The following is a 17,876-nucleotide window of genomic DNA, read 5'->3' as shown; positions in this document are numbered from 1 at the left end:
CACATTGGTTACAGTCATGTACTTACAGCTGTGTCATCTGAAATGGAGCCTCATTTTAATGCAAGATGCTAGTGTTTGATTTTAATAGAAATATTAAGCATAGATGTAGAGTGGAAGCTAACGCGCTTTTCAGTGAGCTGGTGAGTCAATTTCGAAAGCTGAAGAAGTTTGTTCTGTGTAATATGATGGCGTCAGCAATCCCATTCACCCCAGATGGGGTCACAGGGCTTTTCAGAATCCCCTGGAAACCCTGTTGGCACATTCTGCCGTTTGATGTTGAGTGGCTGTAGAGCAGAGGGCATGACTGTTCTTCTGGGTCCCTGGGGACAAGGCTTCTCTTGGATGTTTTAAGGATTTCTGGATAGTTTGTGGGCTTTTCAGTGGGAAGGGAATGACATCCAAGCACCTCTCGGATTAACAGGCATTTTCCAGAATGGGCTTTATATTCTCCTTCTCTTTTCTCATTAGTCTTTTGCTTTAAACTAAATGTGGACTTTGTACTTTTCGTGTAAATGACGTTCCAAGTGTCCTCCAGTGAATGCCCGTGAATGAACCCATCCGTCCTGTTTTTGCTGAAAGATGGATAAAAGTACTTTTGCTGTAGCTTATTTACCTTCCATACCTTTAGAATAAAATAAAGATGTGGTGTTTCTATGATCTTTTTACATTGGATTTGTCACTCTTACAATCCAGTTGCTGCATGTTGATTTTCAAAATCTTGAAATTTGCATGAAAGACGTATACTAAAAGGACTCACCTTGAATAGCAGAATGCTCTTGAAGAAATTCTGAACTTAGTACTGTAGTTCTCCTTTTGGACATAAAATACCTGATAACGAAAAAGACTTCTCAATTACTGCTCCTTTTGTCTCAGGTGAGGCATTTTGTGATAGTTGATGTCAGAATTAAGGGTTGAACAAATGTTTCATCACAGTTCTAAAGAATCCTTAATTTAAACTAAAAGCCCATCATTACAGATCAAACTAATTGCAAAGGCAGTAAGATTTTAACGTTTTATCCGACATGCACTTATTTTATGAATCAGAATCTTTTCTTTTTTTAGTGGAGGATCTGTTGTTTCCTTTTTCATTCACATTCAGCTTTTAGCTTAGCTCAAGAGGAAATGATGCCATCCACACTTCAGATGAGCACAGCAGGAAGACGACGCACAGACCGCAGTGGTTTTGGTTGAGCGTCATTCTGATAACTTAGCAGTCTCTAGACCTATTGCCCTAGATTGACAGCTTTATTAGGGGTGCAGTATCATCTAAATGCACTTGTTACCATGCCATACTAAATTCTATGTATTTGTCTTCTAAATAACTCTGGCTATATTGGCTTGGACGTCAGTGCAGTGATGCATGCTTTGTAAACTTCCTGTTTGTATTAACTTCTCTTTTGTAACTTCTTCAAATTTTCTAGATTCTCTGTTAATATGCTTTCAAAAAAGTGATTTACTTTCAAGACAAGGCAATCCTGAATAAGAACCCGACAATAAACATGGGGTTATTTCAAGTACTAAAATATAGTGGACTTCTTGGAATGTAGAGTTTTGTTTTGTAATTTGCTGTCGTGTTAAATGGCTTTGATTGACTGCAGTTTGGCCCTACCATAATAATCGTTAAGGGTAAATTTAGTTGAAGCGTGCAACCTAATGTCATTCTCATGGCTGCAGACGAGATAAATATCGGCCTGAGAGGATCATCATTTAGGCTGAATGTTTTTGGCTATCATTTTTTACTACCTGGCTAACATTGTTTGCAAAAATATAAAATATGCCATCTTAACCTGAAATGAGTTAAATCTTATGTAGATTTGTAATAAGAGTGTGGAGATATTTGCTGTGATTGTACTACAGTGAAACCTTTAAACACAGCTAATAATGGCTCTTCACAAACTAGAATTTTAATATCTCTAAAGTGGTGTGGTTTTGTTTTCACTTGAAAGGTTAGATATAAACTATATGAAGTTTAGCTTTTTTATTATTTATTCATTAACATTTGGAATAACAAGGACAGTACCACGGAATACTGGGATTTCTAATTTGACTTTCTGACTACTTTTGTTGCAGAGTAATTGAGTGCCAGGGATTGCCTCTTATTAGTGGGCAGTGCTGTGATCCCTACGCAACTGTTTCTCTAATTGGACCTGCAAGGTAAGATCAAAGTCAGTGCTATGCTTGGAGCCCAGTTTTAAATAACCTATTATTTCATTTTTCTTAGGCCCTTATTTTGAAAATTAGTCCAGTTATTGGAAAAACTAGTACAATGTACATAGGCTTCATAAATCTAAAGTATAGTAGTGAGCAGTAATGGCCCTAATACTTCTTTAATGTTATCACCTTAAGATCGGTTTCTTAAAACTGGCACCTCCTTGCGCACTTTCTCTGGCTGTTTTTGTAGTGTTTCACCTATAAATTTGTCTTCACTCATTGTCAGGTCAGACCAGAAGAAAACCAAGGTGAAGAAGAAAACTAGTAATCCACAGTTTGAGGAAACATTTTATTTTGAGGTATGGATGGCAGACATAAGCCTGATGTCTATGCAGAAAGTGAATCCGCATTCACATTTGTGTTATTGTGTTTTTATTAAAGTTCTTTAACATAAACCATGACCAGGGACCATTAATCCAGAGAATGTGACCTTCAGCCTAAGAGGGCTTTAGTTTTGCATAAACAGCTATCAGCTGTTTAGCTGATAGCTACTGTATTTTTTAGACCTAAGGACTGGATTAAATCCAAATCCTTTGACCCATCTGTAAATTACCAACCTAGTTCTTTCCTTTAGGCAAATGCATGAAAGCCCCTGATAAGAAACTCATGTTCTCCAAGAACTGGGTTTGGAATTTTATTTTGGCAGGTGTCTGAAACTGACGTTCTGAAACACTCACCTGTGGCAAGGTGATTAAAATCCAGAACAGGATAGTTAGAGCTAAGAAATGTTGATTGGATCCATGTTCTCTCCTTATTTGGTTTGGGGGGAAAAAAAGTTGCCCTTTTCTTGCAGGTTACTAGATCCAGCAGCTACACAAAAAAATCACAGTTTCAGGTGGAGGAAGAAGACATTGAGAAGTTGGAAATTAAGTAAGTTGATGTTGAGAATGCATCACGTACATATTGCTAATGCTTAAATTTGTGGGGACATGAAGTTAGTAGTTTTTAATCATTATCTTCACTTACAATTGACTAACGTTCAGACTGAAAAAATACAAGCTATTCTTTGGATAAGTGTAGTATAATTTTAATTTGCTATCTGATTACCCATTCTGCACACAGAAGTAAGGCAGAGAACACATTAAAAAAAGTACAAAATCAAAAGTAAAACCAACTTTTATAATACGTTTTATAGTTGGTATAACCTGAATATTCCAACCTTTTGTAAACTGGTCCATTTCTATAGTTTTTTCCCCAAATTTCAGTGTTTTCATTAACATTTCTGAGGAGCCTTCAGTAAGCATTGCATGTTTGATTCGTGTAATACATTTTAAAAAATTAAATATTTTACTGCTGCCAAGCAAGACTGCTGGCGCTTCAGAAAATGAGTGCACATAGGCTTCTTTTTTGTAGTTCATTGCATGTCCCAGTGGAACTCGTACTAATTGTTGCATTCTTCTTAACTGTTTCACATTGCATACTGATATTACAGTGAGGTAAGATGTAGGGTGTAACATGGGAGGTAAAGATTGCATGCAAGTATTCATTTTAATCTTTCCATTCTGGACATTTGTGGATTTCCGTTTCATATTTTAGGTATACTGTCCTAAAATGGTAATGTCTTTTTTGTTTCGAAAAAGAGGTTCTGTGCATGTATGTTTGCAGTATGCTGTGATGTTTGCCAATGTGCTCTCATGCAGAATTCAGATGCCACTGTGTGTTTTACTAACAATGCAGTGCGTTTTCAGAAAGATGCGTACACGATACATTATGCTGTTTTTTTCCTGTAAGCCCTGTGGCCATGGCTTACTTTTTACAGTGTGATGGGCAGCAAAATTGTGTGGGCAGAAATGGTTTTGTGAAAAACATAACCCTCTTTAAGTTCCTGTTCAGTAGATAAGAATGTGGTACGGGTTTTATGGAATATAGGCAGTTTGTATTCTTATCATTGGATCCCATCCTTCAGGCAGCACAGGAGTATTTTTTTGCTGTTATGTAGAATATAAGCTGGAGAAAAAACGAATATATGTTCGCCAAATGTTGGCTTTCTAGTTTACAGTTAATGGTATTTCCAGCCTTTAACAAAACTTTGCACTGGTGTGCATGAGTGAAAATGCAATAACTGTTGTATTGTGTTCAGGTTCCCAGAAATCTCAGGTAATCAGGAAAAAAAGAAAATGAAAAGAAAAACACATTTATTCATCAAAACCCCAAAGATGTTCCATTATGTAACTATTTTTTTCAAAATGAGCAAGGTTTCACACCCACATATTCTGTGAAGAGAGCGCAAACAAATGTTGACCATTGCAGATTCAGCTCTTTGTTTAAAATAGGATGTAGTATCTTTGTGGACAAGGCACTTACCTGCAAATGCAAGGATAAAAGCTTTTTGAACTGAGTGGGAATGTGCGTGGGTGTGTTGTGAAGTGTTTATTTTTTAGATATATTTCATCCTGTGTATGTGATTAACATATTTGGTCTCCAAAAACTTATTCTAAAGATCTTTTTTTAAATAGCTTTTTTTTATTTTAGCCTGGGCTGTTTTCATGTACGTGTCCATTAAAGTTTCATTTCTGTTCATGTTGGGGTTATTTCTAGAGTTGATCTGTGGAACAATGGGAATCTGGTACAAGATGTTTTCCTGGGAGAGACGAGGGTTTCTGTGAAGATTTTAAGAAACGATTCTTCACACCGGGCTTGGTAAGAGGGGGAAAAACATTTTTGTCCATCTAATTTACATCTATGTCCTATTATTTAGGTGGAAAAAATATTGTCCAAATTATTTTGTTTGCTCCATTATTTTTAAGGTTATTAGGTTGCCAGTTCAAAAACAGCCAGTGTCTCAATTTTGGTATATGTGTTGAATAAAGGGAAGTTGTGGTGTCCAAGGGGCCAAGGTAGTGTCCCAAACCTGAGGAACTGACGTGTAAATTAGTGCCAGTTGCCAGGGCTCCTAAGGCCAAATCAAATATTAGTATTTTAAATCTCTGAATCAGTCAATACCAAATCTATAAAGAGAGATCACATATAAGATACAGTATATTGATTGAGAGAGGTTTTAGGATGCTATGGTTTAGAATTGGGGTAATGGCTGGAATAATGCAATTTTATTTGAGCTCTTATCAAATACAGTCACAAAACACAACAGAAGGAAGATTTAGGGGTGAAAAGCACTGCAGACCGACTTGGTAAAACCAAGATGTAAACTGGGCATTAAAAGCCTGAGTGAAAAGCTAGGTATTTTAGACATTTTCCAGACTTGCTTGCTCACAGAGTCCCCGACAGATTTGGCCAATGTTATCCTCAGTTCAAGAACTTTGTGTGAAGTCTGGTCTCAGGCAGAGTAATAAGGCCTGAATTGGCAGATGTCTGATTGAGAGCCCAGCTATAATCATGCAGTAAGTTCTTACAATAACTAGAAGCTCAACCATTTGATCCTTTACACAACAGCAGGAGACCCTTGAAGTCTGCTCTAAATGTCAATAAGAGCCAGTGCAGTTCACAGATGATGGGAGTTATGTGCTGATGTAATTATGTTAATTGCTCACACTTATATAGCGCTTCTCTGGACACTCCACTCAAAGCGCTTTACAGGTAATGGGGATCCCCTCCACCACCACCAATGTGCAGCATCCACCTGAATGATGCGACGGCAGCCATAGTGCTCACCACACACCAGCTATCAGTGGGAAGGAGAGCAGAGTAATGAAGCCAATTCATAGATGGGGATTATTAGGAGGCCATGATTGGTAAGGGACAATGGGATATTTGGCCAGGACACCGAGGTTACATCCCTACTCTTTTCGAGAAACCCCCTGGGATTTTTAATGTCCACAGAGAGTCAGGACCTCGGTTTTACGTCTCATCCGAAGGATGGCGCCTGTTTACAGTATAGTGTCCCCGTCACTATACTGGGGCAGTAGGACTCACATGGTCTGCAGGGTGAGCGCCCCCTGCTGGCCCCTCTAACACCTCTTCCAGCAGCAACCTTAGTTTTTCGAAGGAGGTCTCTCATCCAGGTACTGACCAGGCTCACGCCTGCTTAGCTTCAGTGGGTTGCCAGTTGTGAGTTGCAGGGTGATATGGCTGCTGGCTATAGTAACAGGGCTGGTACCCTCCTGTTTCCTGTTGTATCATCTTGTACTCTGCTGGTACCAGTGACCTAAACCTTGTTTTGGTTAACAACAGTGTTCTTATATCAAGCCATGGTCATCAATGAGCATGTTTTGGAAATTCTGAAGAGAGCCCGTCACGTCATACTTGAGATCCTGCAAAAGCTATGGGATATTCTAAGTACAAAAAGAACAGCATGGGTGGAACAATTCAGTATTGCATCATGTACACAATTAGATTATCCATGGTGTAGCCTAAAAAAAAAACACTCGACAATATTGCAGTATGCATCCATTTTTTACAGTTATCCATGTTATTTGGGTATAAGTAAAGGCAAATAATAAAAACTAGTATGTGCTATTATACTGTCTTGTTGCAGATGTGCACAGCACTGATCATGCTTGTGCAGTCACACAGGAAGTGACTAAAAAGTCTTCATGACTCCGAATTTTCACAATCTTTTATTTTGATATTGTAGCTCAGATTATTAATCGCCATCTGCCAGTTTTGTTGTTATTTTTAATTTTCTACCTGCTAATTGAATAGATTACTAATTTAAAAGCTTTTTAATCAAAGGAGTAACTGTTGAACCAGCCCACTAAGGACATCAAGAAGAGTTTAAAAATATTAATACAGTTCCCTGTAACACATGCACAGCTTTAAGCTCAGAATGATCCAAAAGAATGTAAACAGAAGCACTACTTACAGATGGGGTCAGGTTAAAACTGCTGACTGATTTTGAAATTTGATAAGTCTTGTCTGATTTTTAGGCTGCGTTACAAAGACCTTAACCGCTTTACAGCGTAATTTGGTTGCAAGCTTCTTACATTATCAGTAAATCAAGTATGAAGTGTTGTCATTCTGACGTCAATACCCCCCGTGGCCGTGCATTGTGAATAGTTCGAACGTGTCGGGAAAGCCATACAGAAAGTTTAAAAACTATTTATAAAATTCCACTCCGCTTTAAGGTGAGCATCTATATAGATGGTCCTTAGATCTACCAAGCGAAACAAATTGATGTGCATAATTCCCGTTTTATTTTAATGACGTATGCATTTAATCAAACGTCTAACACAAGTGAAAACTGTAATGTCTGTTTTCAGTGGACACTTTATTTAAAGAATAGTTCAGTCTACCCAGTATTGTTATAGGTTATATCTGGCAGATCAAGTGATGCTTATCTTGAATGTTTTGCATAGAGATCATATGATTAACGTGTAGGTGGGTAATTGCTTGCTGCCAGTGCATACAGCTTTAACTGCTCTGCTACAATGCACAGAACATGAGTGAGAAATACATTTTTGCTGAAAGACTGGTCACAAGCCTGAAAACACACTTTTTTGGCCCCCTTTCACATGATGATGGCATACAATTGAAACTTCTGAGTTATTAAAGAATTAATAAACTATTCACTTTACTGTATATGAACACATAGTGATAACTATATAATGGCTTGAGAAATTGAAAGGAGACGTTCTTTCTGCAGTTGCTTTGGTTGCTTTACACTGTGCATCTAATAACTTTAAGTCCTTATCTTTTTATTTTGTAGGTATTTGTTACAGCCAAAGGACAATGGCAACAAGACCTCAAAAGTAGATGACCTTGGTTCTTTGAGATTAAATATAACGTACACAGAAGACAATGTCCTGCCTTCCAAGTACTACACTCCCCTGAGGGACCTGCTGCTCAAATCACCAGATGTTAAGGTATATTTCACCTATTAGTACTTACCATTAAGCATGAACTTTTAGTGGGAAATACAATTAGTTTTGTACTGCAGATGTCATTAACATTGTGCCTTTGTGAAGTTCAGCCTAAAGCTAAATTCAAAGGCCTCACGAGTGGCTCAAACAGTAATGGCACTTGTTTATAGGGGAGATTCAGTTCTATTGTCATTCAGGTGTGGGCAGTGTTCATTGTCTGGTTGTGAGCAGGATTCCCCATGTGGTGTCATGCAATTGACAAGATGCCGGGATGGGAATGCAAAGTGACCGACGCCAAAAAAGTGACTTTTTTTCCCCCTCTGTTTCATGTGACAAAGGCCAAAAACTCTGTGGTTTGTCTAGGCACTGGTGAGCAAATCCTTGCTCGAAATAAATTGTAAGCCTGTATTACACCTACAAGAACTCAAAAGATTGCCGAGGCTATAGTGAGAAATCGAGATGTAAATTGTGTACTTCTATGTGACCTCTCATAAATAAGTGGCTTCACATTTTGCCTTTATACATTTAATCTACGTGTGGTTATGCTTATGTGTCCTGCGGGTGAAGGAGGCAGTATGTTATCACTCTACCCTTTCCTCCAGCTGTGGCTTTTCCAATAAACCATGGATAATATGAGCTATGAGCCATTTCTTTTTTTTTAGTAGGCAGACTTCCTAAACGCGCAGGTGAGCCTAATGGCAGATCCATCGCCATCACCAGAGCTTCACGGTTTTTAGTGTAAGACATTGTGCATTGGCAGGAATAACAGACCTGGGTCCTCATCCCTCATCTGCTGTTTGTTGTAGCATATCTCTGCCTCTGCTGCTCACATCCTGGGTGACATCTGCCGAGAGAGATACGAGGCCGTGTTGCCTGTTGTGCGGCTGCTGTTGCATCACAACAGGCTTGTTCCCTTTGTCACTGCCATAGCTGCGTTGGAGCTTGAGCAAACGCAGTAAGTGACTTGCGTTTTTGCACCGTTGGAACCATACGTTTTGAGAGGGGCAGCTCTGGCGGCTCTTGTTGATTTTTTTTTTATTGCTCTTATTCCCATAAAACTGTTTTGAGATCTTTGTTTTTTAAGGAGAAATGTTATTTTGCAAAAGGAATTATAAGACTTCCTAGTGGTCCAAGCACTTGGGGGGGGGGCAGACTGAGCTCTACAGTCCAGGAGTCACCAGTCCAAGCCTGTGTCCTGTCACTGGTCACCTTCACCTTAGTTGAGCACCACGGAAACGGAGTTAATATGGCAAAAGTAGCTCTGCAGCCTTGTGGTGACATGGGGGAGAAGAGTGCCACTTTTACAGTCGGCACCAAGCCTTCTGCTAGGCTCTGGGAAGTTCAGCACTTGTAAAACCAAGAGATTGTGTCCAGGCGTCTTAATCTCACCTGGATGGCTACAGAGATCTGAATCTTTAAAAGGTGATTCCAGATTCGGTGGGCACACATTATAAAAAAAAAAACACCCTAAAAATCTGTGGTGCCGTTATTGTAAAAAAAAAAAACTAAACTTTTTTTCTCTTCCTCCAACTCTTGTGACTTTCTAGGGAGGCCAATACAATTTTTCGAGGAAACTCCTTGGCGACTCGATGCATCGATGACATGATGAAAATTGTTGGGAAGCGCTACCTGACAGTCACCCTGAAGCCTGTTTTAGATGAGGTACTGCTTTAGAAGGTGTAGACTGTCTACAGTTTTTGTTCATGGTATTTATATTAATTAATTTTCTTTCAAGATTAAACAGCCTTCCGTTTTGCTTTCATTTTTGCAGAAAAAATTGTCACTCACAAAGAAGTTTGCTCTACAGATTGTAATCAGATTAGTTTTGCTTTTTTTTTTCAGATTTGTGAATCCAGTAAGTCGTGTGAAATTGATCCCATAAAGCTCAAAGAAGGTGACAATGTAGAAGTGAACAAGGTAAAAAAAAAAATTAAGAAACTTTCAGTAAAAAAGCTCCAGTGTTTACTGCCCCCAAGTGTCCTTTACCTTTTCAACAGTGGCCACACATCACATTGGTAGTTTTCTTTTAGGCAGTGGTGTACGTTTTCACAGGTGCTAATAAGTATAGTTGCATAGATGCATTGTGTTTGTGTTGATGCATAGGTAAAAGTGTGACAAGCCTTGAGCCATCTAAAAGAGATTTAGGGTTTTAAATGCTTAGCCTCAAAATGACAAGCAGTGGTCGTTAACCACAATCTAAAGCCTTTCACTTGTAAAGGCTTGGCAGTGGTGCTGTCAGTGCTGACTGGGATCACAGCAGAGATCAGCTGGTCATAGTAGGCGCCTGCGGAGGACGTCATGTTGCAAGAGACTAGTGAACTATTTCTACACCTTGGGTTTCATATCCCCTAAGCCTGAGCTTTGAAGCAATCAACACCTAAATGTTTACAATTCCATTTTACTTTGTGAATGGGTGTGCTGTTGTGACTTAACTTGCTATTCAATTCTGTCTTAGCTGGTAGGATAAGTCCCCTGTGTACAGGCTACTACAAAAACAAGTGACAAGTATGCTTGGTGACAACTTGCAAACACTGATATGTGATAAAGAATTATGTTCATGGCTAAACATAAATTTATATAGATAACCAGCTTTTGCTGATGTAACCCCCAACTCAAAAGTGCCTGAATAACAGAATACAGTGTAGATATTCATTTTTTACCATTTTGCATTTAAGGAATGTGTAGGGTTATCTATATATTCTGTATCTAAAATTAATTCAATAAAAAAAACTGTATTAAAGAATGGTGCAATCAAGGTAATGAGCTGTTCTTGGGTTTTATTAGATGATTTCAATACATGCATTGCAGTGGATATTTATAACTTCACTCTCCACATGTGTTGAACACTAGATGGTTAGTGGATTTTCACCAGAGAAATGAAGAGCTGGTTGGTCACATCTCTTCTTTTCAGTGCGTGTTATTCAGTAAGCCCTAAAAATACATCCTTTATGAAATGACTTCCAGTGCTTGTTGTCAAAGTTCAGTGATAACATTTAGAGCCTTTTAAAGGTATTTTTAGCACCTATTTAAGTGGGTGTTAAGCTTTTAAGTGGAGAAAATCCTTTATATTCAGTAAGGCTTTGGGTGCATGCTTATTCATTCTTGTATCTCAGGTTGGCACAAGTGCTCAAAAAAAAACCGGAAATTGTAATGAAGTGTCAAACACTTGACCGTATGAATGTTTGTCTGTTTTCATTTCAGGAGAACCTGCACCTTTATGTGCAGAAGGTTTTTAACTCTATCATCCAGTCCAGTATGAGCTGTCCCACCGTCATGTGCGATGTGTTTAATTCCTTACGGCAGCTGGCTACTAAGCGGTTTCCTGGTGAGGATCTATGTGTTTGTGTGCATTAAATCAGATTTCATATTTTTGTGGCAGCCAATTGCAATACTAATATAAGAACAGCTTGGCTGGATTGTTATTGTCTGATTATCTAAATGTGTGCTTCCACATTCATAAAAGGAACCACTATACTTGACAGCATAGAATCCAACCTGAGCCAGCCAGTCACATATTCCCAGTGTATGCTTCTACTGGTAAAAGTCATAAGCAGATGGCCCTTCTATTTTCAGAATATTTTTTGCTTTGTTTGTTATTAATCATGGAATCAGTTTCTTCTGTCATTTTGTATGGAGATCTGTGTTCTACTAGTGCATTTCTATTGACACCTTGTAACATGGAGGGGAAAATATGAAGAAACTGGACTGTAATATCCTAGATTGTTTACTATATTGGAATGCTGTTTAATAAGCTTCCACTAGGTGGAGGAAATGCCATGTTACAAAACTGTGTGCTTTCTCTGTCTGGTAAGGTTTAGATCTCTTTTGTTTAAGCTATAAAAACAGAGTTCTTAGAATTTGAAGGCAATGTATTGTGACATCTCCCTTGTAAACACATTGTCTCACATTGCTGTTTAAATGCTGTGTATGAAACAGTGTTGTACCGATTGTTGGCCTTCTCTTCCTCCCAGTTGACCCCCATGTACAGTACTCGGCAGTCAGCAGCTTTGTGTTTCTGCGTTTCTTTGCGGTCGCTGTCTTATCTCCGCACAGCTTCCAACTACGAGCTCATCATCCGGTGAGTCAGAGATCTAAAGTTTTCTCTTTTACTTTTTTTCCCCCTCCTATCTGACATTTCAGCCTTGTGGTTAGAGACCTGGATGATGGTGAGGAAAGAAAGTTGTGTGCTTGACTGTCAATAGCGAAGAAAAAAAACCCCAAACAAAACATCTGCGAAATGCACTTAGGCAGCCAAGCGCACAGTCTCTCAGCATGGCGTATGATCAATCAAGTGGTTTCAAAACAAAACCTGTGTGTTGACTCTTTCAGGACGCAGAGACATCACGGACGTTAACGCTTATTTCGAAGACGATCCAGACGTTGGGAAGCTGGGGCAGTTTATCAAAAAACAAACTGGTATGACCTAAGAGTTCTTGCTGGCTTATGTTTGACCTGCCAGTAGTTTTTAATTCAGTGTTGATTCTGTGATTAAGATAAAAGGGAAGTGAATATTAAATTTCAGGATGAACCCCATGCCCTGTGCATTTCCCTTCTGAACCTGATTCACTCTCATTTGGTCCAGACCTACAACTGTGGTATTCACGTTAGCGTTTCAACAGCAGCAGCTGCTGGTTCATGTAGCTCATCTTTCTAGATGAGCAGTCCTGTCAGAACCAGATAAAAAATATCATCTATTTTCTCATTTCGTTGACCTCTTTAAATAAGTATCTGTGATACATTACATGTTATAAAATTAATATTTTCAACTTGTGCTATGATAATAAAACTGCACCATTTTTTATTTCAGTCTAGTTTTAAAGAATCATATATGTATGATTTCTTCAAATCATTCCAAGAGGAGAAATATATAGAAGAAGTCAAAAAGGTAAAGTATTTCATTTTTGCATATGGAAGCTGGGTGAAGGATCACAGACTGTTACAAAGGAAATTTAGCTGACTTTCCTTTGTTCATTTAAATGCAAAGTTTGATACCAATAATTTACTTCCGTTGCAAGTAAATGTTTTGTGTAGGTCAGTACTTTTCCTTAAAGCAGCCTTGGGAAATGTTTCCTTAGATCCAGCACGTGATTATATTACTGAGAATCAAAAGCATTTTTTCCAATGTGCATGCATGTGTATAGTATGTTTTATTTTAAATAGTAACTTCAAGACTTCACAGAGCTCATTGCAACATTAGAAGTTTTTAAGATAAATTATTCAGATTTTTAGATTATTTTAATGTATTCGTGTCATTTTGACTAATTGATAATTCATAACTGACTCAGTATCTGAGTAACATAATGCTTTACTTTGTTGGGTGACTATCAAGAAAGTATTTACAATGTTTTATCTTAAGCTTAAACAAAATTCCAATGTGGGGCTGTAATAGGGAATCATGCACTTAATTATTATGTATGCACTTTGAGGGTCATAATGCCACCGCTCACTTCTGCAATATTGGGCAACATGTGCCACCTTCCACTAATGTGAAAAATAACTGAGAGCCCAGTGTTCAACAGTGAACCACAACCTCTCTCCTAATTTAATTTTGTCTCGATTTTGCAAAAAAAAAATCCTGTTACTGCAGGCTCAAACCTTTCATTTTTAATTCAAAACTTGGTTTGCTTTCAGTTTTTAGATGAAATTTCTTCAAATGAAAGCAAAGAGTCCAGTAGTGTGGAGGAGTCAGTCATTCTCAAAGAAGGGTAAGTCATTAACTTTCCCTAACACTGCTCATATTCCTTTTTAAACCAGTTACAAGTTACATGCGTCATGGATTGCTAGTCAAAAGTAGCTTTGGATTTTTTTAGGCATTGGTGTACCATAGTGTGTATGGTTACTATATGAAGTAACTTTTCAAAAGCAATAACCTTATTCTTATCCAAATTATTAATCTAACAAGGTGATTCCTTAAACAATTTTCCCCAACACTAATCCTTTTTATATCCCACCCCAGAGCTCAAGGCAAGAATATTCAGCTCATTTTGAAATAATACAATGGTAACTTTTAGAATATACACTCCTGTCCTGCCCTCTAAGAGAGGTACCAGATACCCTGTATAAAGACTAAGAGAGCACTTATTGAATGCTTTTAGATATAAATTAAATTCTTTGTTGAATAATGTGGGGGGGAGTTTGCCGTCAGGGATCTTATCGTTTTTGACTTTTTATAAGCCAATTGCCTTGTTTTTTTAACCTTATGGCAATGTTGGTCAGATGTAGTTTTATCTATTGTTGTTGCATTATTGTCGTATACGTTATGTTGTTGAGCTGTTTTTAATGTGCAAGACCAAATTCTCTTAGGGGCAATAAAGGTTAATTTCATTCAATTCATGTTCTTGTTCGGCTACCCTGGCATTGGCTTTTATCAGTTGTATATTACTTTTGCCGAATGAATCTTCAATTTTAAACCAACGGGGTGGAAAATAGTCATCTGCAGGATGTTATGCCCGTTTTGTATCTGGCAATGTAGACGTGGGCAAAATCATGCCATCAGTAAGTAAAAATGTGCATTTTAACAAGTTCAGTATTAGTAGGGAAATAATTGGCTGTCTTGTTTTTATTTGCAAAGCCCCTTATTCACAGTTTTAAACTAGAACCATGTTACCGTCATGCTCGTTTGCTTCCTAACTTGAAAATAGCACCCATGAGATTGTGAAGTGTCCCCAGACTCATTCAGATTGTTAATCTTAGAATGCCCACTGGCAAAATGTTTCTTCTCTGTGCAATTTGAATTGTCATCTGCTTTTAAAGGCCGTAAAAAGCTTTGTTGTGTGTCTTGTTAAATTTGAGTGTGGCCCAAAGTGCCTCATTCTGTTTCCACTGGCTTCAAAGTTTGCACGAATGTAGCTTATTAACAGAGCTGTTGAAACAGACAGCAGAGATACTGCATCCAGATTTGCTTTTGGTATGTAATCCAAGTCATCATGAGACGTAACTTGTTTTGTAGTATGTGCCCATATGTGCAGGGTTATCAAGGCAAAATCTAATTTAAAAAGACAGTCAAGATTTTTGCATCACAAAATATTTTGTACAGTATACAATTTGTGAAATGCAGACGTTTGGTTTGGGCTTTTATTTCCTGTAACAGAAATGCCTTCCTGTGAAAACCACACAGTTTGTCTAACATTTAAAAATCAAATGTAACCATTTTCAGACGGTAATGATTAACATTTAGTGCATGGATATGGAGCTCTTGGTTCATCGTACAATGGCTGGATTTCCCTGAATGAACATGGAATCGGACATCTTTGTCATTTACTTTCGCGATTCAGCCTGCTTGAAGTCTTTTCACCCCCTCTTGTGGTAAAATGATGAAATTGCAGTGTTTATAAAATTCCAGACAGATTTATCTTCTTACCCCCCCCTAAGTGCAGGAAGCTCAATATTAACCTCATGTGTTTGCGTTGTTTGCTATCATTATGCATTTTGAAGATATAATTTGGATTTTAGGGTGCCTTCTTAGGATGATTTTGATTAATCTCACATTCTGCTTATTTTGTGATTTTATGTCATTTCACCTTCCAAGAGATCAATCTTTTTTTTTAAAGCCTTGTAGTTTTCACATTCTGTTGAACCCTGTAAACTGAAATAATGCATTGTAAAGATCGTAGTTTTCCCATGGAGGTAAGTGTAATCCTTCACAATGTCCTTGGAAAATAGCTTCATTGCCAGGAAAAATAAACTAAAATCTAATGTAAGAATAGAAAGATAATTGGAAATATGAGAATGCGATTGACAAGAATCATTTGGGTTTTTTTTTTCCCTCAGGGAAGTTCACAAAAGAGCTCAGGGAAGAAAACGAATTGGAAAAAAGAACTTCAAGAAGAGATGGCTTCGTCTAACCACCAGAGAGCTCTCTTATCACAAGCACAAAGGTAATACTTGGATTGCAAGATACCCAACAACCAGAGATTCTAAAAGTTCAAACTTGCCAAATTGGCCAGTCAGGCTGGGGTGTAGCAACTTTTAATTCTATCAGCTTGAACAGTTTATCAAAACGTAGTTATGTGCATTTTGACCTTGGTGCATCCAGCAGGTTCCTGTTCCACCATTTGTATGCCCTCTTTTAACAGGATCAACACCTTAAGACACAGAACTTACAGATACTGAGTGGCTTGAACTGAGACAAAGACAAAAATGTCTATTCCTTATTTTGTTGTGGTAGATGTATACATTACTAGGGGCATGTTGTCTTTGGGTAATCCCACAGATGTGTGCAAATGCAACATTTTATTAACATTTCTTGGGAATTCTGCCTCCCTGATTTATACCCTCACAGCGTCGGCCTTTCGACTGCATTCTTTCCATTCATCGCTGTTTATAGCTCTATCTTATAGACCACATACAGAAATAATGGTCTCTAATTTACAAAATTCCAACCCCCACTGTATCCTTAAGAGCTTGAAGTTGTTGTTTTGATTGACAGTTTTAAAGCTGGCACCTCTTTAACATATGTTTTTCCATAAGTACCTGCTGTTTTACGGAGACTTAAGTGTAAAATTCGACATGCTAAACCATGGGGTAGGATCCACACACAACAACACTGCACACTCAGAGACTACTGCTGTCTATTCATTAACACCTAAAATATTAGGTTCTGGACTTAAGGTGAAGCTTTTAATGTCTCCTGTGATGAAACCTGGGCTTTACACATTCAGTTAATTGTTTCATATTTTGTTTACCCACCGAGATTGACATTTGGATGCACCAAGGAGTTTTCACAGTTACTTGTCCGTTTCTATGAGTTTTTAAAACCTGCACTGTGTTACGTAAGCTGCTTAAAGGGGAAATGCAATTTCTCAGACCAGTTATTAAATCTCGGTAAAAAATACATTGACAGGATCACAGAATTTGACAAATTCCAAACTCACGATTTTGCGCTTAACGTTTTGTTGTGTGAATTGTGACATGAGGAGGCGCTTCTTGCTCACTGCTCACTAGTCACTGTAATGAGTTATCTAATGAGATGTACAGGTTGTGCAGTAGACATTTTACCACATAAATGTTCATGCATGATCTGCATGTAGAGTTAACAAGTAGGTAGTATTTTTCAGCAAAACTGTCTTGTAATCAAGATAAATATTTCTAATGGATTAAAAGAAATGTATTCACAGGTCTGTTTGTTTATAGTGTAATAGGACTCTGAAGGAAGGAAAATAGAAGGTTTTATATATTACTGTGTACATTTTGCTTTCATTGTGGTTTGAAATGCAAACCATCAGTGCCAATTCTTTCTAGTCGGGAAGTACAAAAATAGTTTTCCTTTAATAAGAAGGAGTCATGTTCAGTTTTCCCCGATAGCTAACAGACTCCTGTTTGTCACAGCTCAGTGAACGTTCTTGTATGTTCTTTCAAATCTTTTTTTAGAAAATTGCGGTGAATTTCTTGGTTTCATAGATTGTATGGTCAGACTTTATCTTTAGTGCATCAAGTTTATAGTGTGAGTGGCATGTTACCCCATGGACAGTTACTGGGGTAAATGAAGCAGTCAAGCTACTGTAACTCAGGGATACATCCGTGATTTAGTTCAGGACTGGTTGATAGTGGTTTCCATTATCCATAGATGATGTCCCTAGAGAGTCATTAGCACTTTAAGGGTAGAAGAGATTAGTATTTTTCATCTAAATAAATCTAACCTTTTGTTAACTTCAAAGTTTAAAGTATGTTAAGACTTGTTAGAACACTCTGGGAAGTTTTTTCAGGCATTCATTGTCTAACTTGTTCTTGCCAAAATTTTAAACATTTTTTTTAAGTTTTCCTAAGTGTATATGAGTGCTAGTGTGACTTGTGAACATTTTGTTTCTGAATTTAACAACTTTTTTCCTAAGACTGTTATTTTTCAGCTGTTAAGTGCTGCTTTTGTTTATTGCTTTGATTCCATCAGATGTTGAATGTGTGCCCATATTT

General features: G+C 37.9%; 1 protein-coding gene across 1 annotated transcript in view; it reads left to right on the top strand.

Moving 5' to 3' along the window:
* Nucleotides 1-17,876, top strand: part of rasa2 (RAS p21 protein activator 2) — a 54,163-nt gene that overhangs the window by 18,703 nt on the left and 17,584 nt on the right. The window contains exons 6-19 of the mRNA XM_006637821.3: nt 2,071-2,154; nt 2,438-2,510; nt 3,005-3,081; nt 4,750-4,851; nt 7,814-7,970; nt 8,774-8,922; nt 9,515-9,629; nt 9,810-9,884; nt 11,169-11,292; nt 11,939-12,045; nt 12,297-12,383; nt 12,775-12,852; nt 13,599-13,672; nt 15,738-15,844. Of these exons, the coding sequence (XP_006637884.2) occupies nt 2,071-2,154; nt 2,438-2,510; nt 3,005-3,081; nt 4,750-4,851; nt 7,814-7,970; nt 8,774-8,922; nt 9,515-9,629; nt 9,810-9,884; nt 11,169-11,292; nt 11,939-12,045; nt 12,297-12,383; nt 12,775-12,852; nt 13,599-13,672; nt 15,738-15,844 (1,409 nt within the window). The remainder of the gene's footprint in view (nt 1-2,070; nt 2,155-2,437; nt 2,511-3,004; nt 3,082-4,749; nt 4,852-7,813; nt 7,971-8,773; nt 8,923-9,514; nt 9,630-9,809; nt 9,885-11,168; nt 11,293-11,938; nt 12,046-12,296; nt 12,384-12,774; nt 12,853-13,598; nt 13,673-15,737; nt 15,845-17,876) is intronic.

Source organism: Lepisosteus oculatus, chromosome 13 (assembly GCF_040954835.1).
Source record: "Lepisosteus oculatus isolate fLepOcu1 chromosome 13, fLepOcu1.hap2, whole genome shotgun sequence".
Lineage (NCBI taxonomy): Eukaryota > Metazoa > Chordata > Actinopteri > Semionotiformes > Lepisosteidae > Lepisosteus > Lepisosteus oculatus.
This window is presented reverse-complemented; position numbering and strand designations above follow the sequence as displayed.